The 25,749-nt window shown below is 45.7% G+C and overlaps 1 protein-coding gene across 5 annotated transcripts in view; it reads right to left on the bottom strand.

The window, feature by feature from the left end:
* Positions 1-24,197, bottom strand: part of LOC102445047 (cystathionine beta-synthase-like) — a 56,248-nt gene extending 32,051 nt beyond the window's left edge. For 2 of the 5 annotated variants that reach the window (XM_075912406.2, XM_075912366.2), the window contains exons 1-4: positions 24,040-24,197; positions 8,409-8,617; positions 6,036-6,142; positions 4,743-4,877 (exon numbers count right to left, since the gene is read on the bottom strand). In XM_075912406.2, the coding sequence (XP_075768521.2) occupies positions 4,743-4,877; positions 6,036-6,142; positions 8,409-8,614 (448 nt within the window). In that variant the 5' untranslated portion in view covers positions 8,615-8,617; positions 24,040-24,197. Of the gene's footprint in view, positions 1-4,742; positions 4,878-6,035; positions 6,143-8,408; positions 8,618-13,346; positions 13,366-15,629; positions 15,664-23,859; positions 23,878-24,039 lie in introns of those variants that run through there. The other 3 variants (XM_075912394.2, XM_075912374.2, XM_075912385.2) reach the window with 3 other exon arrangements.
* Between the last annotated feature and the right edge of the window lie 1,552 nt (positions 24,198-25,749).

Genomic DNA, 25,749 nt, shown 5'->3' on the forward strand with positions numbered 1-25,749 from the left:
GAATAAAGCATCTTCCGGAAAAGGGCTTATTTTCCTCAAGATCCCATCTAGACTGGTGCTTTTCTTCGGCAAAACCCCGAGCCAGAAAAAAGCGGCAGCCATATTCATTCAAATGCCGCGGGGGATATTTAAATCACCCGCGGCATTTGCAATTCTGACTGGTCTCATTAGCATCCCTTTTCCGGAAAGGGGTGCCAATGTAGACACAGCCTATACATTGAGGTAAAATGACCTTACGGACACTGGCAATAATCAGGAAGACATTTCTAAAGCCCAAACTTAACTACCCTACACTTCAAGAGATTAATATCAAAGTGTGGTAAATGTAAAACTAGGAAGTCAGCTGCAGGGGAAGTGAGGTGCAGGAAAGAGAACAAATTCTAGTCTCTTCATAGAGAAGTTAGCTTAGTAGCTATGGGCAGAGGCCAAGAGTGACTGGCAATTCTCTATGCTACTGTGACCCAAGAACCCTATGATGCCAACAGAAATGGAGCACCAAGGGGCTACAGGAATCTCCTGATTCTGGGATGTACATTTTGGTTCACCAAATAACGTCAATGTAAGGTCTCAAATGAAAGTTAGAGTCGCACTAATCACAGTCACTGTGTAACATGCACAGATACTATGTAAGGGGTTTCATATGCAGGGCTCGACAAATACACTCGCCCACGGCGAGTAGAATTTGCCAACTGGTGAGTGCAGGGGTGGGCTGGCCCAGTGGGCCATCGTAACAGGCTGGCCGAAGCCTGCACTACGGGCAGCACGGCCCCATCCAATCCGCCAGCCGGGCGGAGGAACCAAGCGCTGCCAGGGAGGGGGAACTGTGGCTGCTCGTGTGCAGCTGCGGCGCGAGGAGGCAGGGTGCCGGCAGATTATTTTAAAGGGCTGCGGCAGCTCGGCTCTGTCCGAGTGTCCCCAGCAGCTGGCTATGGCGCAGCCAGGCCCCCACCCCACCCCACCGGCTCCAGTCCTTCCACGGCCCCAGCCCCCTCGCCGGCGAGAGACCGCTCCCGGCCGACAACCCGGCTCACTGTGCCCGCCCCACGCCCCATCTGGCTCCTGCCGTCCATTCCCTACGCCGCCCCTCCACCCTGGATCCCCTGCTCTCCCTCTGGCTCTGTGCTGCCCTTGCACCCCGCACTCTGCTCCCCCTGATCCCTGCCCCCCCGCTCTGTGCTGCCCGTTCCCTGCACTGCTCCTAGACCCCGATCCCTCTGCCCCTCCTGTTCCCCACATCCCATGCCTCCACCACACTGCACACTCCGTCCCTCTGGCTCTGTGCCTCCTGTTCCCCGCACCATCCCTGTCCCCTCTCCCCCACTGTTCCCTGCACCCCTCTGGCTCCGTGCTGTCCCTGCACCCTGTTTCCCCTGTGGGTCGGGAGTGAGAGGTGCTTGCCCACAGGGAGGGGCTGGACAGGCCAGGGAAAAGGCTGCTGTGACCCAGCAGCGAGTGAAAGGGGACACTTGAAGTGTCTTTGCCTTTATGGAAAAGTGAATGAAAATACTATTTATAGGGTTAAAATGCTGGGACAAAAATGAAAAAAAGACAAACAAACAAACAAAAACATTGCAAAATGCAAATGTGTAAAAAAACAAAAAAAAGAGGGGCGGAAATGTTTTGCTTGGGGCAGCAAAAAACCTAGAGGGGAAGGGGCTGGGCTGGGCTGTGGGGAGAGGAAAGGAGAGGAAAAATATGGGGAAGGGGCCTGTGCTGAGGGGAGGAGGTCAGGAGAAGAAGAAAAAGAAAGGGGAAGGCACCAAGGGATAGGGGTGCAGGAGACACAAATGCCAGGGGGCCAAGTGCAGACAATGAGGAAAAGGGCAGGAGGGGAGATGTCAGTGGGGGGGGGGGGGGAACAGGGTGATGCTGGGAGAGGAGAGGGTAAGGGCACTGAGAGAAGGCTTGAAAGAAGGGGTGGGCATGAGGAAGGTGGAGATGGAGCAAGGCATGTGAGAGCACAGGGTCATGAGGGGAATGGGGGCAGAGGGTGCTGAGGGGGTGGGTATCAGGGAAAAAGGCAAAGGGGGCAGGGGCAGTGAGGGTAGGGGGAGGCACCAGGAGGGTGCAGGTGCCAGGAGATTCTGGGGGTGAATCAGAAGGGCAGGCACCTGCAAGGGATGAACCAGCACCAGAGGAGAGAGGCAGGGCAGGTGTGTAGAGGGAGGTGTTAGATGAGAGGATGAGGAGGGATAGCTCACATGATCAGAGTGGGGCTATTGGAGGAGTGGGCACAGGGGAGAGAAGGGCTGGTGGAGGGGGGCAGGTCTCAGGAGGGCTGAGGGCAGTGAGAAGGGCAGGAGTCAGGACAGCAGAGTAGAGTGAGTGGTTGGGGGACAGCAGGCACCAGGGGAGCTGATGGAGGAAGGGGAGGAGACATGGCAGCAGAGGGAAAAGGTAGATATTTATAAGATATTAATAACTTGGGTGAGATTTATTAAGAACATATTAGTAATTACTGTTCTTATTCTTATTAGGAATTTATGCTATAAAAAAACAACACTTTTTGGGGGCGAGTCCTTTTTTTGGTCTGGCGAGTAGGATTTTCCAGAATTTGTCAAGCCCTGTTCATATGTATACTGAAAAATTCTTTAAGTCTGTGTCAAGACTGATGAAAAGCTGACTCTGTCAGAGAGAAGTCTCTCCACCTGTCTAGTCTCACAAATTTAGTGTAGTCTTTTCCATGACAGTTTCCCTACCATTAATCAGAACTGAATGTAAAGGAAGGTTTGTAAAGAAGAAAAAGAAATGCAGGAGGGTTATCAGAGAACCCTATCTGAAGGAGTGGAACAATACTTGGGTATATTGGGAAGAGAAGGGCTGGGACATTCTTTACTGAGGAAGTAAGAGGACAGCGCTTTTGTTTCATGAAAAAGGGAGTTTCAACCAGGTTTGACTGAAAATGCTACAGAGGATCTTGGGCGAGGAAAGTTTCTGTAGATGGGAGGTTAAGTTGTTAGGTAAGTTTAGCCTCTAGAAAGTGAGTTACAATTTTGGGTTATAGTTAGCCATTCATTTCCAGATTATCACCTGAATCTCTGGGACTGTCATAATAAACTTATTCTTGTTTTCACTATGACTCAGTGCTACGGTGTTAAACAAAGTGCTGGTAGCCAGTTGACTTTTACAAGCTGGTGTATATGCTTCCTTTGGGAACAAAAGACCTGGTATTTCTGCAAGTGTTCAGGGCACAAGGGGCTGGATACTACAGGGAATGCTCGGAGAGGGCTCAGAAGATAGTGCATGCCTGTGGCTATCAGTCCAGTCAGAAGGCCTGCAGAGGCCTGGAAGGCAGTGCTTTTGCTGCCACAAGTTGTTAGTGTCAGGGAGCTGATCTGTAACAGGCACTGGCAAGACTCTCTAAGGGCAGGTGGTGCTTGTGTGCGCCTCACAAACCTGGGTACCCCTGGAGAGCATCACAGCTTCTGGCCCTTGCCTCCTTTCTTTATTCATTTCCAGTGAAACAAGACAGTCTTCACAGGGAGACGTCCTTTACCCTGCACATTCCTCTTGCTCTTTGCCGTTCTACCCCATAGCAAGAGGGACATTCTGATTATGACTCCTAGACCTGTTTGGTGTCATAGAATACCGTGTCAGATACAGCCAGCGGTGATAACATATGTGAAGAGCAGTGTTCCCTGTAAGCTTTGCACTTGGGCAGCCACTCAAGAAAGATTCAAATGCTGGCCAGCTGATTAGCAGAGCACATACAGAAAGGTTTTTTTGTTTTTACTGGTGGTGCGCATTCACACATCTCTGTGCACATAAAATTTATTCTGCACATGGATAGAAAGATTAGTGGAAACATTAGTAAGGAGTCAGAAGCATAAAAAAATAGAGACCCAAACTTCTAGGTTTCAAAAGTGGGATTCCATCTGCCGTTCCGGCCTTTAAAGAGTGGGTGCTGAAAACAGCTGTATTGTAGACAGTTACCCAGTGTTTCCTAAGAGGCTGTCATGGGAGTATCACAGGCTCTAACTTTTAGGCTACTTGTCTTCTTCCTTTCCAGACCTTGCTCCTGCTCATGGTGCAGAGCTGTACAAAATTAACTTGCGCTGAGCTATCAACAGCTCTTGCAAGCTACGCAGGGCCGAGCTGCGCCAGCACTTAGATGGGACACCTCCAAAGAACTGCTGCGTGTCTTGGAATCATGTGGCTTTCCACAAGTGCAACTACCTGGAGATTATGCCTTCCTCTGAAGCATCCAGCATCAGCTACTGTCTGAGACAGGATGCTGGACCACTGATCTAGTCCTATAGAGTAAGGGGCAGGAAAGATGATGTAGTAGACAGAGCACTGTTTTGATATTTAGAAAACCTCAGTCTGATTTCCAGCTCAGCCTCAGACTTGTGACCTTGGGGCAATCACTTCCAATCTCTGCGGACATCAAGGAGAATATTTCCCTACCTGGCCTGGATACAGTGAGGATAAAGAAATCCACTAATAATTGTGAGGTGTCAGACACTAATTCCTGTATACATAAAAATAAGCAATAAACCCTGTAACTAACACTTCTTCCCACCCACTCTGAGCAGCAGCAAGCATCATATATTCCTTCTTCAGACACTGAGCTGGAAACATAACTGCTGAGAGGTTCTCTCTGTCACGTAAGGATGAATTTTCTCTTTTGAATGAGAAAACTTCTCTGGTCTCTGACTCCCTCTCCAATTTGGTCTAAAGGTTTCTGTGGAACATGTCCCCCCAGTTGCTTAGCTATCTCACTGTGACCTAGAAATTCCTACCTGTGTTTCCTGACGTTGGCTCAATGATCGTGTCCCCAGGTTTCAAAATCCCAGCTCTTTCTGCATCCTCTACCATCCTCAGGCTGATTCGATCCTTTACGCTCCCCCCAGCATTAAAGTACTCGCACTTTGCCACTGAAAACAGAATAGTCATGCAAATGTGCACGCGCGCATATATATATATATTTTTAAGCAGCACTAGAGTAGGCGTCTCAAACTCATGGCCTGCAGGCCATCAATGGACTCCTCTCCCAGGCCACAGGGACTCCTGGGCCTGACAGGACAAATGTTAGGGCCATAGATGGCCTGTGGGCCGTGAGTTTGAGACCCCTGCACTACAGCATTCACCAGAGGAATTCCAAGTCTTTACTTTGATCCAAGCACACTTTAGCAAAGATCATTTCTGCCCAGTTAAACATACCCCACAAGACAAAGGGAGAGGCAACCCATGATACAATGCAGAAGTCTGTATCACTCGGGTCTTTGGCCAAGTTCTTGGCACATTTCACAGCTGAACACAAGAACAAGAAGCCTCAGTGTGTCAGTTTCATCTTAACCAGTGGGTCTCTCCTTTTGTCCTCTCTTCTTTACTTGTCACTTGGAGATGGAGGATCAGAGAGGATGAAAACCTCATGCATAGCTCAGATCAGGAGAGGGGGAAGAGAGGGGACAGGATTAGGGTGCTCTACCCAACATTAGACGGGACTTTTAAAAAAAAGACCATTCCCTTGCCAATGAAAGATTGTTTACCACTGCATTTTCCACTGTGGAGGAACTGGATCTAAATGCTAAGAAGTCCTCCTTTAATTTGATCTCATTTCCCCACGTTTCAGCCCTTTGAACAACAGTAAACAACATGTTTATCTTTTGTGATGATATCCTCCATGTACTTTTACATTATTACCATGCAGCAGTCACTATGTTGCCAAACTACAGACTGTAGATTGTTCTTTTAAATCTTTCCTAGAAGTTTGTTTGTTCTTTTAACTCTAAAAGGGAAGTTTCATTATAAAATGTCTATTTTTGATCTGTGGTTTGCTTTTTGTTTACCTGCATGAGCGCTGGGGAAAGGAGATGTAGAGGTAGTGAAAACACAGAAACCCAAAAAACTAAAGATGGGTTTTTTTGGAGGGGCAACTGAAACAGAGGGGGGAAAAAAAAACCTTTCATTTTTGCCAGTTTTTCCATGGGAATAAAAAGCATTTCACAATCAGTTCTTGTGAGCACAGTTAAATAAGGTAATTCCGATTCCTGAAGATAAATATCTTTAACTAAACTGTAGCAGGTACTCACAGAGATCACACTTAAGACCAAACAACTTTCCAATTCTGTTGATTTGCACCATCGGAGTATCACCAATTTTCTTCAGAATGTTTGGCAGGATTTTTGGAGACTTTGACCTAATACACACACATGCACAGACAGTTATTTCTTGCTGTGACACTGGAAGGTCACGAGATTGATTTTGATGTCACGTTTAAACATTTAGAAGTTCACAATTGAAAGGCATTTAGAGAACAGCACAACTCTGATCTAAAAACTTCTGGAGTAATCAGACATCAATGAAATGGTGCAGATAGCACAAAGTATATGTATTTGCATCACATACAGGTTGAACCTCTAAAAACGGGGACACTCTGTTCCGGAAACCAGAGCGAGCTGAGAGCTCTGGTGGCCAGGAGTCGGGCAGCAAAGAGGGAGAGGAGGTGTCAGCCAGGAGCTGGGCAACAGGGGGAACAGGAGGGGCTGGCAGCCTTGGTAGACTGGGCAGTGGCCGGTAACTGGGACCAGAAGTGGAGCTGAACAGGTGGGGCCAGAATTGACCTCTCCTGGTCCAGCAAATTCCCTCATTCAGAACCAGTCAGGTCCTGAGGGTGCTGGACCAGAGAGGTCCAACCTGTAATTTATTGCAGTCGTTACCAACCACTTGATTTAATTTAATTATTCACCTACTCAGGGTAACTGCTTAACAGGTTACTTAACATGAGTTAACTCTAGGTCATGAAGCTTCATGTCAGCTTCTTTAAGAAAAAGGCTAATGGGAAAGGTATGTTCTTTGTTTAGAAGAGCCATTGGAAAAGCGTGGAATGGGAACTGTTAATTTTAAGGAAAAAGATGAAAAGGAGTTCTCTGCATCTCAAATTAGTCATTTAGGGGTTTGGAGAAGGAAAGGAATTTTTTAAAGATTTCAGATGTTTTCTCCTTCCAGCAGATAAGAGACTACAATAAAAAAAGCATTTTCACTGGAGAAAGATATGCGGGAGGTGGTGGTGAAGATAAAGAATGATCCCTAGGTCAAAGGCAAGAGCTACCAAGCTACAATCCATAGCCTGCTAGATTCTTACTATCTGAAGGAGTTTAGCATAAATGTCAGTCCTACCAGGGAAAATGAATGCTCCAGTCATCTCTGCTGAGCATGCATACATACACTCCATCAATGCCATGACCACTCCAAACCATGGTTTGTCAAAAAAAAAAAGCAGACTGGAAAGAGTTGGACTAGATCACTGATTTTCAGCCTGTGATCTGTGGACCCTGGCTGTCTGCAAATAAGGGGTCCACAAAAGATAGTTATTACCACAGAACAGTGATTTTTCCAATCTAGGGTCCACAAACTATGTGTAAGATTTCCAAAGGGGTCCACACCGCTATTTGAAAATTTTTAGGGGCAACTGGTGAGGAGTCACAGGGAGAGCCACCATCCACGTGACCACTCCTTCCGCAGGACTCCTCCTCATGCCACTGCTAGGCTGGGGGAGGCCTGGACAACTTCCCCTCTGCTCCAGACCCTCTGCCTTTGTATTGCCCCAGGCTCTGCTCAGCCCTTGAGCTCCACCCTCCCACTCTGCCCCCTCCCCAAGCAATGCAGCACAGGGGACTACCGTGGCCATGGGTTTGACACTGGCAGCAGCATTCAACCCCCTCTTCCCCCTCCCCCCCCCCAATTCACTGGCAGTGGCAGGGATAAGTAGAGCAACATGGCCCTAGCCTGCTCTACTCCCCGGATCACACCACACTGCTTCATGCAGGTGAACATGGGGGTGGTCCAGCACTCTCCCCCAATTGACGCAGCCAGGAGCCAGGGAAGCAGAGTGAGCTAGGGACACAGCTCCAGTTTCCCTTGCTGTTGCTATTGAGTGCAAGGCCCCCCCACGCTAGTCCCCTGGGCCACTCAGAGGCTCGGGCTCCTTGCCCCTCCCACACACGTGTGTAAGGCTGTAAGAAGCTATGAAATGCTGAGCACAGATTAATGCCACAATTATAGGTAAGTGTGACCAAATTCCTGGGTAATTTAGTCACTTCTTGCCTACATTTTTTGGGTATGTTTAACTAGCACCATTTAGGGAAGATGAAAGTGAATGGGTAAAAATGGGAAAGCAAAGAAAATGGTCTTTTTTAAGGCCAACACAAAGGATGACATCTTGACCCCATTAAAGTTAGTAAGAATTTGATTCTTCTATAACATATGATCAGTTTAAACATATCAGTTGAGCTTGTGCCTGTAATTTATAGGCATCAGATACAAAAGTGTTCAAATGCAGAATCAGGCCAATTTAACTAATACAGTTACAAAAATCCATACCTTTAGTTAGCCCTGTGAAGGGACAAGATCTTGGTTAGCACTGAAAGGCAACAAGGAAAAAAAAAAAAAAAGGTATCACTTACCAAGAGGTGTGATAATGAGGGGATTCAGAGAGGGGTTTCCCCAACTCCCAGGTACATTTGCTAGGGGTATCAGGTCGGATCCACTTTCTCTCCTCATTGACACTACCAGGCTCCCTCTCCAGCCCTCCATTCAGCAGGCAGCTGGCAGACAAGCGAGGGCAGGAACTGGTGTCCATCTCTGCTTCAGGAGGAACTGAAGGCATCATATCCTTTGACAAGAGAAGATCCTGCCATTATTCAAGACCCACTCAGCACTCTCCAAGAAGCGAAAGGACTACATGCAGGGGACTTTACAGGTGCAGCAGCCTACTTTAAACCATATTGTGTCATGATAAGAGAAATGTAGGGTGACACCACACACTGTTACTGTCTTGCCTGCACTATGTGACACACAGGTTGAAGCCTTCTGGAATCTCCAGCTTCCCTCATCTCTTCAGCCCATCAGTGGAAGGGCTCAGCTCCACAATGTCCTGATATCAAGCCCCTGTGAGACACCATGGCTAGCAGCTCCAGCTGCATGTTTAGACTAAGAACTTCTGAGATCTAACATTGGCTCAGCTGCTAAATCTCTATGGAGGGTTGGGCAAATAAGCGAACCTCAGGCCACGTCTATATTACCACTCACGTAAGCAAAACTTCTCAGGAGTGTGGAAAACACACCTCCCTGAGCAACACAAAGGTTCTCCCTGCTCCACCTGGCACTGCAGTCATATAATTAGGAGCACAGATATTCCATGGGAAGAAGAAATCTGGAAAGCAGTAATGCCAAAAATGAACTAGAAATAACATTGGACAGCAATTACGTGAGTCTGCAATGTGATGTGTTAGCAAAAAAAGCCATTGCACTTTTAAGCAGTAAAGATACAGCATAACAGAGCAGTACATACCATTTCTCTATGTGTCACTCTTGTGAACACACTTGGAATATTGTGTTAAAATTTCTGGACATTTCCCTATCAGAAATTTATTAACAGGAAGAAGTTGAGAGAATAGCAAAAAATGATAGAAAATAAAGGTTCTGTCTTATGAATCAAAGATTTTTAAAATAGGTAAGATAAAAGTTGTGCCGGCATAAGGGGCAGGGTGCACCATGCTAAGTCAACAAGAGAGCTTCTCCTGCTGACACAGCTGCCCCCATTGAGATTATATGATTCAAGCCAAGAAGGGCTTAGACCAAAAATGGGAAGTTAGGCCTGATTTTGGTGTAGCAATGAGTGGCCACACTTGTGGCCATATAGGCTGTGAAGACAGGCTGGTATGTATTAGAACAGCAATTCTCAAACTGTTGGTCCAAACCCCATACACAAATAAATCAGGGGTCACCAGGGCCGGTATTAAACTTGCAGAGACTCAGGACTAAAGCTTGAGCTTCATCACCCAGAGCCAAAACCAGAACCTTTGGGTTTCAGCCCAGGGGTTGGGGAGAGATTAAGATTACAGGCCTCCCCTGCCAGCTTGGGGGTAGCGTAGTAATTTTTGTCAGACGAGGGTCACAGTACAATGATGTTTAAGAGCCCTGAATTAGAAGATCTCACAGTTTATAGCAGGCAGTCTCCAAAGGTCAGGAGACTGATCAAGTAGTGTAACTGTCAGGAAGACTCCCTCTCCCTCCCATCCTAAGAAAACCATACACAAACAACCCACCATGACCGTCTCCCCCTAGAATCTCCCCATCCCAAACAGATAGCTGGCAGATGTACAACCTGTTGGATGATCAGACAGCAGTGCAGATCCACTTTAGGAGGAGCTGCATTTACCCTCCCAGCCAGATAACATGGCTGTGCTGTGAGCAGTGGTGAAGCGAGGGGGCGGGGCAGGGCAAATGGGGATGGTCATGTTAAAGAAACGGTTTGTTTCACCACAAAGCAGGAGAGATCCTCACATTACGGGTGAAAGTGTGTGAGTGGTCACAGTATAACTGGCCTGGCAACCCGGATAACTCTGCCTCCAGGGATGGAAAGGGAATTGGCACACACCCTCTCTGTAGCAAGGCAATGAGAGAAACTAACCCTGAGGTGGAGAGAAATGCTAACAAAATCCACAAAGAAAAATAAAGCCGGGATCCTGAATTGTTTCCAACACACACAGCTCCACAGGACACCGCAGCAGGGGGTCACAGACAATTATACGAAGGCTTATCACTGACTAGATTTCTTGTGAGAGTCACTAACGTCCATGAGGAGTGTGGAGTCAATTCCACGCAGGCGGTTAAAATTTTAAGTTGAGTCTACAACACCCCCAGTGACACAGCTACAGCTCTCTCCTTCCCCCAAAAGCGGCGTCCTTTTCAAATGCCTTCTCATGGTAGGGAACATAAGAAACCTCATTGTTTGAATATAGATTTTAAAAGGATTATAAACCCACCACATTTGATAGACATGACAGGATTTCCTTTTGTTCTAGAAGTTACATTTTCTCAAGATGCTGAAACCAGACCCCCAAACCTCTAATTTTCTGGAGGGTAAACAGAATCTCAGATCCCAATTGCCAGATCCAGATTTTCCTCCTTGCTACATTCCTGGCCCCATATCAGAACGGCTTTAGCCACTCTTGTGATAGACTCCTGCCGTTGGGAGCTGTGTCACAACAGAAGCTAACTTCGTGAAACTTTGGAGCCAGAGAATCTAAACCCTTCCCCTGATTCGGCCTTGAAGTTGAACACCAGCCAAAACCTAATTTGGATTACAGTACTCACTTCATTTTATCCCCATTATTTCCCTCTAGACCCTTGCCCAAATCTCTGTCCAGACTAAATCTATAAGGACAACATTTGACAGGGCATTCCAAGGTGATAGAAATGTAGCCGTGTTAGTCTGGGGTAGCTGAAACAAAATACAGGACTATGCAGCACTTTAAAGACTAACAAGATGGTTTATTAGATGATGAGCTTTCATGGGCCAGACCCACTTCCTCAGATCAAATAGTGGAAGAAAATAGTCACAACCATATATACCAAAGGATACAATTAAAAAAAAAGTGAACACATATGAAAGGACAAATCACATTTCAGAACAGAAGGGGGATGGGGGGGTGGATGGGAAGGAAGATAAATGTCTGTGAGCTAATGGTATTAGAGGTGATAATTGGGGAAGCTATCTTTGTAAAGGACACTGTCTCAACGACTTAATTACCTGCATCCTGCTCCAGAAGCCTTTTAAATCTGCACTTGAAAGGGAATCCTCTGAACAGTCATTCATGCTAAAATTCGACACCCTACCTGTTGGTCTCAACAAAGACACCAACTATCTTACTCATTACAAAGATAGCTTCCCCAATTATCACCTCTAATACCATTAGCTCACAGACATTTACCTTCCTTCCCACCCCCTCCCCCACAACCCCGTTCTGAAATGTGATTTGTCCTTTTCATATGTGTTCACTTTTTTTTAATTGTATCCTTTGGTATATATGGTTGTGACTATTTTCTTCCACTATTTGATCTGAGGAAGTGGGTCTGGCCCATGAAAGCTCATCATCTAATAAACCATCTTGTTAGTCTTTAAAGTACTACATAGTCCTGTATTTCATTCCAAGGTGTGCATCTGTATTAGGGTTTCATTCAGCATGGAAAGCAAATGATTTGAGCTGTTATGATCTTCATTTGTCTTAACTTTATTAGCTGCTTCCATAATGCATTAGCCATCTGCAATGGGTGAATACTGGCAGCAAAAAATGTTGGAAAAGCTTCATGTGGTATTTTCTTCTGCAGACTTCTATAGAGCCAGGCTCAAAACCCAGATAAATTCACTCACACATCGGTGACTGGCCAAGACTGAGAAGTGACTTGTTATTTTTGCGTGCCTATCTTAACACCTAAAAAGAGCTTGAGGTTTTTTGGGAAGTGGTGATATCCACTTTCTAAAACAGTTCCCTTTTAAGGTCTCAAATTGGCCATCCAAAATCTATTAGTCACTCAAATGTTTAGCCAGTGTGTTTCTGCCCTGCAGAGGTTCTGGCCTTGGGAGAGAAGGTGATATGCCTCAATCAGGACCTTACTGGCAGAGCAGTGTGGGAAAGGTTGGACAACAGCTGGCTACAATAGACTTGGCTCTGTCCTCTCAATTTCACCCTTATCCTGCCTGCTCATTCTACCCCTCAGATGAAAGAATCTGTCTGAAGTGCAGGAAAATGGCACACATCCTGAAAATAAAATTTCCATGCACAAACGTTCTTTCAGTCACAAGAAAGATATTCTAATTGGCTTTCAGGGCAAATTACATCTTGACACACTATGAAGGTAGTCCCGCTGATTTCAAGAGAGGGCAGAATTTGGCCCTTTTAAAATATGGAAACAAATTATGCTAGACAAATACCTCACAGATCCTACAACAACCCCTTCCCCAAAGGGCTCATCAGATAATTGTATCCATATTCTGCTGCATTTATCGTATGTTAGACTTTAGTCTAAGATTGCCAAGTCTGCTGCTGATACTATACCCAAGATTAAACACTCTCCCACTTAATTTCTCAGAAACTCATTGTAGGCCTATAGGAGTATAGCTAGAAGTGAAAGCCTCCCAGTTTGCCATGTTCCTGTGCATGGATTTAATTAAAGAGACCATGATCAAAGTGGATTCTTTCTACTGGGCTTCAGGGCATGGGGGGGGGGGTTAAAATATCACACCACAAAGCCCTTTGTATTAGGCTGAAGATACTGCAGGAGGTGGTGGTATTGGTAGAGTGACCATCCCATTGCGTGACTCCCTTATTGCATAGATTTGTTACATAAGTAATTTAAGGCTCAGCTGAATCAAATATTTGCAGAGCAGCATTAAGCAATGTAACTGTTGATTAAAATGGGTTTTCAGTGCAGATTTCAGCCTGAAAAAACTGAGCTTTAACAAGCTAAAGATTCACCTTTTGTGCTGTCCTAAGACTTCAGTGAATTGTACATCTGCAATAAAAATTATGGATAGGACTTCTGGTTAAAGGCTTTACCTGATATAAACATAAGTATTCAGTAGTTTCTCCCCCTGCAGGCCTTTGTTTTTGAACTTGTAACACAGGTAAGCATGTGCCAGGAAGAATTGAGCAAGCTTCTGGAAAGGGAAAAGTTCATTAAGGAAAAAGCAAATGCTTGCCACATATTGGCACAAAGATGTTTTACTGAAAAGAAGGTTCAAAGTATTCTGTGCAAGGCGGGGGGGGGGGGGGGGGGGGGTGTTTAAAAACCACAGTAGCCAGTTCTTCCTCACTCCAATTTTTCAAAACTTATTATTAAACCAGTCTGGACAAATATTAGTTGCTGTCCAGACTGGTTTAAATATTGATGCTGTTAATGTTGAGTTTCAAATTAAAGTTAATTTCAGTTGCACATGCACAGCGTTCCACAAATAGATTTTAAAAACAGATGTACTGAAATGTATTACAACTAATAAGCACTATTTTACATCTTAAATTGAAGCTTGAGATAATTATATAGCTTAAGAGCAATAGAAATGAATGCGGGAGGAGAGAGGGAAGGAATCCACAACGTGCTAAAGGAAGTGATATTTCTCTGAAATATTGTTGAAAATAAAGTACTGTCCTTTATTTTTCATGTGGTTTTCCCTTAGCTCTATCCAACAAAAGTGGTTACATCATATTATTGTGTTGCTGTAACAAAGTTCTTCCATTGGCAGGAGACAAATTCTGGTGTAAATGTATGCACAACTAGGATGACAAGTCAGCTTAATCCAAACTGGCAGAGCAGACCCCAACAATGAGCAGAGGAAGTCAGATTTACAGTTGGCAATTCTTACTCCAATGGCCTGGAGGAAAAGTTGCAGTCCTACTGAAGGAACTGATAGGGCTACCAAACGTAGGTGTTGAGAGACACACAGAACTAAGCAACCCAACAAACTTCTCCAATTGAGCCATTTGAAGAAAACTCAATAAGGAAAAAGCATCCTTTTGGCTCCTCCCATGGAGAAGGAACAATCAAGCGCAAACATATCATGGAAGAGATCTACTGAAAGTTCTTTTCAGTTGTAAGCTAGTGCTGTCTGCATGTATACAAATGAAGTGTCTGAAGTTAGAAGGCAAAGTCTAAAAGTGGCACTCCTTGCTTTATAAACTAGTCTAAGCATTTATATGAAACAAATACATTAATTTCTCAAAGTCCAGGCAACTGTTTAAGAAAGCATGTTTGGGATTTTTCCCAAGCCTTCATAGCTATATGTTCAGCAGCTAGAAAAAGTATCTTTAAGTCTAAAATGATCCATGTTTTTGTCAAATATTTTAATGACTACTTTCATGATTGTATAACACCCAAGCACAATGGATCCTCAAACCTGATCTGCGTCCCTTGAGGCCACTATGCATATAAATATGTAAAACAAATATCTACAGATACACAGCATGTATTTAATAACTGGAGAGCCACAAGACATAGTGGAATCACATGATTCTAAAACGTTATAGATCACGCACCCCTGATAAAATCCTGCCTTTGGCCCACCACCCACCTTCCTGGAGCTGATTCTAAGACTTTACATCGTATTAAATGAAGTGTTTTTTATTTCTCCCAAATATGAATGACCTTCTGTGAGAGCCTACAAACAAACAAAACAAACAAAACAAACAAAACAAAGCATATATGTAAACTAAGGATGTTAAATTGCGGTTACTGAGCTAATTTATAGTCGATACAATTTGTATCAACTATACGATTAGTCGATAGAACCGCTCTGCAGAGCCACAGCGGTAGCTCTGGGAATCACCCATGCTGCAGCTCTGCATTTTAAATGTAGTAAGAGCCGCCAGGAAGTAAGAGGCACAGCATTCATGTGAGCCAGGACTCCAAGCTGGGACTGCTCTCATAGAGGCAGCAAAGGGGGTTAAGAGTGTCACAGGGAGCATGGGGAATCAAGCAATCCCTGCTACCCCATGTTCCCACTGTAGCGCTTCAGTCTTTGAAATGTAGAAAGAGCCCTTATGTTAATTGTTAGAAGTTTTTAGGACTTCCTGAGACATATGCAGGTATATATATGATAGAAAAAACAGATGGCACCTAGGTACACACACAAGACTTTGTGCCTACAGAATTTAAGTTGGTATAATTTCTATTTACAAAGCTCACCAAGGGAGAACATTTTGCTCTGGCACAGCCAATACCTTTTCTATACTCAAACAAGGAAGAAGACGGGCAGAGTTTTGCGCAAACGGAAGGGATTTGGTTATTCAATTAGTCATGATCCTACATGTTTCTGTAAAAGAGTCAATTATGAACCTGATACTTACTTCCAAGGCCTTAAACTTCTTGCTTCAGGTGTCTTTGTTCTCCTGGGGGGGGGGGGGGGGGAGAATTTTGAAAGATTCTTCTTAAAGAGAAAACAATTTTATCAGTGTGCACAAAATGGAAACTACTAATACCAGCTTGGAAAAATACCACTTGGCTGGCTGCAGTGGATAAAGAACAGAAAAACTGCATATTGTAACAATAAACAGCAAAGAGACCGCTTCCATCATTGAACTCTGATTTCACAAAGAGCTGTTCAGCAATGGCTATGCTAGGGACCAGTCTACTGTCTTCCCCTTGCTGGAGCTCTGGACGATTTCAGATTATTCAGCCTGTATATAAAGCCTTTAAGGCTTGTTGCTACATCCCTTCCAGGTGTATAATGAATATGCTTGAATATTTGCTACAGAAGAGCTTGCATCTATGTGCTAGAGAAAAAGTAGATTGAAGAACCAGAAAACTCTGCTTCATACTAACAGGTAGACCCCAAAAATACCTACCACCAGGAGCCTTGCTTTGTCAGTAAGGGGGTGTGTCTTCTTAACCAGTTATAATAAAAGTTCCTAGGAAGAGCTATATTTGCTGGAAAAAGCCAAGTTTTGAGCTTCTCTCCCACAGAGTGTAAAGAAAGAGAAAGCCATTTTAAATAATGTCTAAAGACGAATCTATTTTTTAATAATAGGAAGAATACCAAGGTAGAAAGAGTTAGCTATCACAGCTGCCAAAAGGTTTATCCTAAAACATAACATTATTTCTAAAAAGACCCTTCCCACAAAAGAATGGGGTGTTGGCATTCAGTGAGGACACAAACATCCATAAAGATTTAATATTCACTGGGCCTGGTTCTAAAAAGTTAATGCATACTTCTTTTCTTAAAGAGGCACCCCATATCTGTGTGTTACTGCTCAATCCACACACAGAGACAGAGACCTTCATCATCCTGAGGATCAGCCTTCTATTAGTGCAAAGTGAGGATGTAAGCAACTACTCAAGTAGTCAACTAACTACCCAATAAACTTAGGCTTGTCAGGTACTACTTGATTATTTGCTTTCCCCTCTCCCTGGCTGCCTCTATATTAGAGGCAGCAAGCGGGGAGGAGGGAAGCAGAAGCTGGGTGCTGGGGAGAGTTGGCTTAAAAGCCATTTCCCCCCAGCACCATCTCTGCAGTGCGGGGGGAGGGAAGAGGCCAAGGGAGGCAGAGGCACAGAGGACTGGGACCAGTCTTTTGAAAGTCACATTCTAGAAATAAAGAATGGAAAGAAGAGTGCTCTAGTTAAGAATGCACCCTTCTCCCTGAGACTAGAAGATACTGTCCTGTTACATCCCAGGCAACAGTCAATTACTCCTCAGACCCCGGTGAAACAGAAGAAATGACCTGAGTCTCCTGTGGGTAGCAAAGCAGGAAAACAGAAAAATACGAGTGCTTATTAAGTTAGTATATAACTGTGGTTTTCCAAGAATCTTCTGGATCCGGTATTCAGACATTGTACCAATTGGTGACTTATAAAATACCCACAAGAGGCAGACTCAGGAAGGACTCTACAGCCATGACTCAGCATGCACTTCATCTTAAACTACTAGTCCACTTGAAGCCAAAGGGTCTGGCCATAGGCGTGCGCACAAGGTTGCGCCGGGTGTGCCCAGGCACACCCTAATGTCTCAGGCTGGCTAGCTGCTGGAGGAGGAGGGAGATTTGAGATGGGGTACCACAGTCCATCACTTTCCCCGCGGCCATCTACGGGGCACTTTGGGGCAGAAAGCACGCGTGCGCGGTGGAAGCAGCTGGAGCCCGACCAAAGATGCCAGACCAAGCCATTTTTTCACCCCGAGCCCCGCCCAGCCCGGCAGCACCACATGGCACCCTTTCTGCAGCTGGGGGAGCCCCCGCCTGGCTGCACTGCGTGGCTCCCCTTCTGCACCCGGGGCCCCGGCCCCATCCTCGGCCCCTCCCATTCTGGCAGCATCGCGTGGTGTCCCTCTGCGCCTGGGGCCGGGGTTCCAGCCCCAGCCTTGGCCCGGCAGCACCGCGCAGTGCCCCTTCTGCCCCTGGGGCCACAGCCCCAACCCCAGCCCTGGCCCCAGCCTGGCAGCAATGCGCAGTGCTCCTTCTGCCCCAGGGGCCACGGTCCTGGCCCTGGCCCCGCCCATCTCGGCAGCACTGCACAGCGCCCCTTCTGCACCTGGGGGTGCTCCTGCCCGGCCCACTCAGGCTGCACCGCACAGCGCCCCTTTTGCACCCGGGGACTCGTCCTTGGCCCCGCCTGGCCTGGCAGCACTGCATGGTGCCCCTTAAAGTGAGGCACCCCAGGCTAGGGCCCGGCCAGCCTGTAGCTTGGGCTGGCTCTGACTCCAGCCCGGCAAGCTGGAAGGCAGAAGCTGGCTTAGCCTAAGGTAAGGGAAAGGGAAAAAGAGAGGGAGAAAATAGGCAGGGGTGGGAGAGGAAGAGGCCTGTGCTGAGGAGAGTGGGGCAGGTCAGGAGAAGAAAGGGGAAAGCAGCAAGAAACAGGGTGGAGGAGAGACAAATGCCAGGGGGCCAAGTGGAGACAATGAGGAAAAGAGCAGGAGGGGAAGTGTCAGTGGGAGGGGAGACAGGGTGATGCTGGGAGAGGAGAAGGGAAGGGCATTGGGAGCTAAAGGGGGGAGGAGGAGGAGGTGCTGGGAGAAGGCTTGAAAGAAGGGATGGAGCAAGACGTGTGAGGGCACGGGCATGAAGGAGAACGGGGGCAGAGGGTGGTGAGGGGGTGGACATCAGGGAAAAAGAGGGCAAAGGGGGGAAGAGGCAGTGAGGGAAGGGGGAGCACCAGGAGGGTGCAGGGGTAAAGAGAAGTTGCAGGTGCCAGGGGATTCTGGGTGTGAAGCAGAAGGGCAGACACCTGCAGGGGAGGGACCAGCACCAGAGGAGAAAGGCAGGGCAGGTGTGTAGAGGGAGGTGTTAGGAGAGGGGATGAGGAGGGGTAGCTCACATGATCAGAGTGGGGCTACTGGAGGAGTGGGCACAGGGGAGAGAGAAGGGCTGGTGGAGGGGGGGCAGGTCTCAGGAAGGCTGAGGACAGTGAGAAGGGCAGGAGTCAGGAGAGCAGAGGAGGGTGAGGGTTTGGGGGGCAGCAGGCACAAGAGGAGCTGATGAAGCAAGGGGAGATTTGGCAGCAGAAGGAATAGGTAGTGGTTTGTAAGATATTTATTAATAACAGTGGCACATCCAAACAAGCCACATGAACTCAGTACTGGTGCACAGCACAAAATTCATTCTTCTCATGGGAGGAAACTCTTAGAGGGAACACTTCCCCCAGCCTCTCTATCCCTGAGTTAATGTCACACACATTGAATTAATGCAACTGCAGGATAGTTGCATAAGGGGGGGTTGGTGGGGGCCAAACTAATTCCTATTGGTAGGAGGATGGTGGGAAAAGTCCTTGGGGGGAGGGGGGGTCACATGACACCTTTTACTTCTGGTCATGTGTCCATCTTGCCCTGAGTGTTACCTCCAGAGGTTTGGCCAATGGGAGTCAGGGGCGTGGCTAATAGGGGGCAAAGTACATTTTAAAAAAATTCTTCAGGTGCACACCCTAATGTAACGTGCTGCGCATGCCTATGGGTCTGGCTCTCAGGTGCTTTCCTGGAGTGGAGCCTACCTGAATTACTCAGCTCCGTGCAAGAGGTGGGTCTCGAGACGGATAGGGTTTTTTTTTTTTTTTTTTTTTAAGAGGATCCCAGAGTTCAAAGCTGTTCAGTCCAATCCTCTCTCTATAGTTTTATCCCACAGATAAAAATGCACAGGCATTTCACCACAGCAGTGTCATCCTTCCTCAGTGCTGCATTGCTATACAGGAGGCCCTCGACTTTCCACTCCCTGCACTTATAACAATTTTTGCAAGTGCAAAAGGGGCCAAAAACATCCGACTCACATCCTTGGCCTGAATTTACAGCAGCGCACAGCGCCTATCATCAATGAAAGCGACGAGGAGTCCTGTGGCACCTTATATACTAACTGAAGTGTAGGAGCATAAGCTTTCGTGGGAAAAGACCCACTTCGTCAGATGCATGCACTATCATCAATGAGGGTTCAAGTTACGAGTAGGGTTGCCAGGTGTCCAGTATTTACCCGAACAGTCCGGTATTTTTGCCTCCTGTATGGTAAAAAAAATTCAGAGAATACCAGACACCTGAGATGTCCGGTATTCTCTGAATTTTTCCCTGGCAACCCTACAAACACTCAGCAGCTGGCCTCCCACCCCGGCCCCAGCCCCCATGCTTACCTGGCTCCACAAGGCTGCCAGCACAAAATGGCTGCCGGCCTAAAGACCTAGGGCAAGCAATGCTTTTCCCTGGGTCTTAGTGCTCAACCACTCGCCTGTATCTATCCCTGCACTCACTCTTAAAGGAGACATGCTGTTTTAATGCGGTTTTATTTTTCTTCTTAAGTCTTGGAGCCTTTTTCCTTCAACAGAATTTTTTCGGGGTGAAGTGGGGTGGGAGTCGGGGTGTTCAGTATTTTTATTTCAACCAATCTGGCAACCCTTGTTATGACACCCCCAACTTGCGACTCTTCCCCCGGAACCAATCACGTCACAAGCCAGGGGCCTCCTATATCCAAGTCCTCCTCTGTGGCTTGACATAAAACCTATCCTTTGCACCTGTCCATTTAACATTACAAAGATATTAAAACAAGGGTTGATGGCAAAGTAATGGTGAACGCAGGATGTAAGACTACCCAGAGCAAGTTCTGCAAAACCCTAATGCTTTGCAAAGAAAAGAGGGCTGCTTTGTACAGATCTGGAACAAGATGGACTGGTGTACTGAATAGTATGATAACGTCTCATGAAATGTGAGGGTATGTCAGATTACCTTGCTGATCTATCTGTTTTTTGTAGAGCTGTCAAGTGACTAACTGCAAACTCAATCAGGATTAATAGCAAACCTTAACTGCACTATTAAACAATATAATACCATTTATTTCAATATTTTGGGATGTCTTCTACATTTTCCAATATATTGATTTCAATTAGAACACAGTGTACAATGCTTACTATATTTTTATTACAAATATTTGCATGGTAATTCCAAGTACTCTAGTACAATTTCTGTCATGAAAGTTGACTTTACAAATGTAAAATTAGGCACAAAAAATTAGCTGCATTCAACCACCTCTCCCCCCCCCCCGGCCTCCAAAAAACAAAAACAAAAAAACAATGTAAAACTTTAGAGCTTACGAGTCCTCTCAGTCCTATTTTGTTTAAACTTGTTTGTCCTGAAAAATTGGCTGTTTGCATTTGCAGGAGAGAATGCACCCCACTTCTGTTCTCACTTTCAGGTGACATTATGGACAAGGAGTTCACATGGCACTTTAGCCAGCATCACAGGATATTTATATGCCAGATGCCCTTTCATATTTCAACCACCATTCCAGAGGACATGTATCTACACTGATGGTGGGTTCTACTCATTAACAATCCAGCAGTGTGAACCAACGCAAGTTCATTTAATCTTTGAAAGAGATGCACCAGCGGAAGGCAAATTCTCTTTTTTTTTGGTGGTTCGGATTCTGTAGTTTCTCTTAGAGTGTTGCTCTTTTAAGACTTCTGAAAGCATGCTCTCCACTCCCAGATTTTGGATTTTTAAACTTTGGGTACTCTTAGACTTAGTATGCACAAAAACTTGAGCTAGTTCAACTAAAGGCTAAAACAGTGAAAACTCCTATTTGGATGTGTATATCTGTTTATACCTGGCTCTCCTTGTTTAAAAACCAAATTAAGCATATCTACATAAAGTTACACCAGCTTAACCATGTCAGTTTAAAAACCCAAAGAAACAAAACACACCCACAACAATGAGTCTTTTAGTTAAAGTTTAAGTCATTATGTTTCTCATGAAACAGTTGAGATTAGTGATAATGAGGACGAATCAGAAAAATTAACTCAGCAGCACTATTCTTTAAAAATTAAAAAATTTCTAGAGTCTCTCTTTACAAATCATATGGCACAGAGACATTTTTGTAACCTAACACCTAATGAAATTTAAATGATTAGGAGCTACTAAACACTAATACTCTCACGTTCAAATTTTAACGTAAAACTCTGTCTCTGTTATGCTTAGCACATTAAGGAAATAAGAACCTCTCCTTAGCATAGAGACATCACTGAAGCAAATTCACCAAAAAGTAGAGTTCTATCATAACAAATCCCCTGCAATAATTTCAAATGTGGAAAAAAAACCCACACCACCACAAAACACACTAAAAAAAACCAAACAGGTTTTTGTCAGTTTATTGGTAGAGCAGTGCTGTTCCATCACCAAGGTGACTGAAAGAAGAACGGAGATACACATCTCCTTTTCTAATCCCCCACACACTGGTATGTGCAAATTACAGACTTAAGAGTGCTGAGTCACTCTGTAAAATAGAATTACGGTAACCAAATCCCCCAAGCATTTGGAATAAAGATGATAAAACTTCAAGCAACAGCATGTAATTTCTCATTAAACTTTGTGCCTGTACACGGCGGGGTTTCCTTATTCCCAGAATTACTAGACTAAGAAACTCGAGTTTTATAAGAAACCCAGCAGCAGATGCCTGTTCCCCATCCCAATTTCTCTCCCCCCATTTCGATTTCAGCCTCATTACATATGATGTCACCAGGCTCTTGTCTCACACTTTCCACTACTGCAGAATTTCTTTCCCATCATTCAATGCTCAGTCCTGACCCTGGATTCAGCAGAGTCCCATTGACAGAATTAGGACAAGTACTTATTTAATAGCAAATCACATGCCTAGGCACTTCATTAGATTAAAGCTAGCATGCACAGCACTTTGTAGGACCAGGCCCTTAGAAAGATAGGAATATAAAGACAAAATGAGAGACTATTTAAAAAGGAGAGGAATCAGATTACTGGTCAATTTAATAATGTTTTATTGGCATTATTATAATATTTTACTGTGAAGCACTCAAAGACCCAAACTGTATTCAGAGTCACTGCGGGCTGTATAAAACACATTCCCTACACACAAGTGTTGTAAGAAAACCATGTAAAAGCTCTCAGATTTTTGGTAGAGAGATGCCCAGAATGGTCAAAGAACTAATGCCAAGCCAGTATAAGGGATAAGGAGATAAACTGGAACACTAACACAAAGCATCCCTCAAACATGACCTGTGTGCCATCAACACAGGAAACCAGACTCCTACAGTAACAGATGTCAGCTTCCCAGTAGTCAATTCGCAGCCTTTCCCTCAAAACTTTGTGCTTCCTTCATTTCTTTACATTTTCAGTGGTTCACCCATAGAAATGCTAAGCTCTGGCCATGACCTTAATTAATATTATTTGCAAGCCATTCATTTATATAGAGTATTTCCTTCAGCCATCTGTTTTTCTACTCACACCTAGAAACAATAACTTCCAAATACATTTTAGAAGTAAACACACAGACCTGAGAAAAACAATATTTACTGTCCTTTTATCAGGGCAAGCACTACCAAGTTGAATAAAGCAAATAATTTTTTCATCCAACAATATTTCTCTGTACTATGAAGAAGACTGGTAAAGCAAATTAGAACATGATAACCTTTAAAAGATTAGAATGAAATACACTGTGAGAATTTTTCCAGAACAGAATCAGATCAAGCACTATGTACCCCTTGAACTGCAACTGGAGAAAGCTACCTACTGATCCTGTCTGCAAAAGCTATTTAGATCTCAAGTTTGAGCTAGATGCCTAAAGCAGATCCTCTTTCTAGTGCCGCATATTACCAGCACCAAGGATTTCAGCAAGACTTGGAATAAAAGATGATGACGGGAGCTTGGCACCTTGATGCCTCCATGTGCCATACTGGCAACTGGTTAAAGTCTCATGCACCAGCAGAACAGCTTCTGCCGATTGCAACCCGCACAAATGGTTTATTTTCCGCCGCTGATTTCCTAAAGACCGCAAGACAGAGTAACAAGAACTGGACGGCTTTGTTCCCCACCTCCAACTATTGCAGCATCAGCGTTCACCTTGCACCATCCAGCTAGCTAGAGAATCCGCTCTCCACGCCGCACCGGCATTTTGGGGAGGGAGGGAGAGAGAGGGGGGGATGTAACGATAGCGTAGGCAGGGGCACACAGGTCTTCGCTCCCATCCCGAAACTCTCCAAAACAGACCCCCCCCCCCGCAAAAAAAGAGGGTGGGTGGGGAGAAGAGCTGAACCCATCCATCGTAACGCCTACGGCATGGTACTGCCAGAGGGCAGCGCACCCACCTGCAGGGTGCAGCACAAGCTGATGCAATCATGAGGAAGTGGCAGGGAGGGCGCACACCCTCACAAAGACCACGCCGCTTTTAGGCAACAAGGGCGAAAGCGCCCGGGCGCGCGGGTGCACCGCTCCAGCCCACGCCCCTTCTCCCGCCATCCGCCCCCAGCCCTGCCACTTGCACCTACTTGGACCGGCGGGAAGAGAGCCGCAGCCTGGCCGCACCGCGCGGGAGGGGGCGGCCCGGACCCCAGCAGCAGCCGCAGGCAGCACCCCCGGCGCGTGTGCGAAGGGAACCCGGCCAGTCGCTGCCCTCTCGAGCTTTTGGAGGGAGACGCGCGCTGATTGGCCGGGCCGTGGGCGGAGGGGGACACGCCCCGCCAATGGGAAAGCGGAGAGTCGCTCTCGGTGCTCACGTTCTCTCCGGTGCGTGTAGGGGAGATATGCGGGGGGGGGGGGGCCCACACGCAGCAGCGTGAGCTCACAGCGCGCTGCACCCAGCCTTCTAGCTGCCTGGTGAGAGGCCACGTCCTGGATCCATCCTTCTCTAGCCCGTCAGCTAAGCACCAGCATCCTCCCCCTACTCCCACCCATAACAGGCAGCCACGAGAAGAGGGGTTGGGGTTACAACTGATGAGCAGACAGGTGATTTGTGGTAAAGTTTCCTTTTTGGAACAGTCCTGTGCGATAGAGCTATGACGCAATTAGAAATATCGCCACGGGAGCCCTGATAATAGGTAGCAGGTTTTAAACAAACAAAGGAAAATATTCTTCATGCAGCACACACTGTGAAACTCCGTGCCAGAGGATGTTATGAAGACCAGGATTTCAATAGGATCCAAAAAGGAGCTAGATGAATTCACAGAGATTAGGGTCATCCATATTTATTAGCCAGGATGGCTAGGAGTGGTGCTGGAAATGGATTACAGGAGAAGTGGACAACGGGAAAACTATCATGTACTTAGTTCAGGTGGTAACTCTTCATTATTGACTAACTCCTTCTTGTTTCCATAGTTTATTATTGACTGCTCAACAACGGAGCCAGCTCAGTTTCAGTAAGATGATGAACAGCCTAGCACAGCTGAATATGCAGAATTTTTAAGTACTCTCCCCATGGCCTTATGTTTCAAGGGTCTCTAATTCTGGATGGCTTGGCAGATGGATGAAAAGCATACATTAATGATTGTTAGGAAGTATCACCAACAAACATTCAAGTCACTCTCTGCAACATGAAAACTAGAAACTTACCAGTGGGCAGAACCACCACCAACTAAAAGGACAAAATAAATATTGTCTGTTCATGAGACATCAGATGCAGCACAGGAGACAAATTAAGAGTTCCCAAGTTTTGACTGTTCAGTAATCAGTCACACCCTGCTCACTTCTGTAAATTAGGGCTTATCTTCACACAAAGTTGTACTAGTTTAATTAAAAGTGCAATTTCAGATAGCCATATTGGAACAGAGTACTCAGATATAAACCTGTCCTACAGTAGTTTAATTTAGGTTAGCTGGAAACAGGTTTTAGTTAAACTGAAATAAGTCCCTAGGGCTGTCTAAACTACATCCCTTTTCTCAAAAAAGGGATGTAAATTAGACACATTGATATTGCAAATGAAATCAGGATTTAAATTTCCTGCGCTTCATTTTGGAGTACAGGATCTTTCGAAAAAGGGTTTTATTTTCTATTGATCCCTGTCTAAATGGCCGTTTTTCTTTTGAAAAGCCCCGTTTCAGAAAATACACGGCTGCCATTATGCAAATGAAGCACAGGAAATTTAAATCCCAGCTTCATTTGCAATAGCGAAGTGTCTAATTTACATCCCTTTTTTGAGAAAAGGGATGTAGTTTAGAGACAGTCTAGGAGAGTTGCTACATAGGACTGTAAGCTGATTGAAG

Source organism: Pelodiscus sinensis, chromosome 1, assembly GCF_052426305.1.
Source record: "Pelodiscus sinensis isolate ZL-2025 chromosome 1, ASM5242630v1, whole genome shotgun sequence".
NCBI classification, from domain to species: domain Eukaryota; kingdom Metazoa; phylum Chordata; order Testudines; family Trionychidae; genus Pelodiscus; species Pelodiscus sinensis.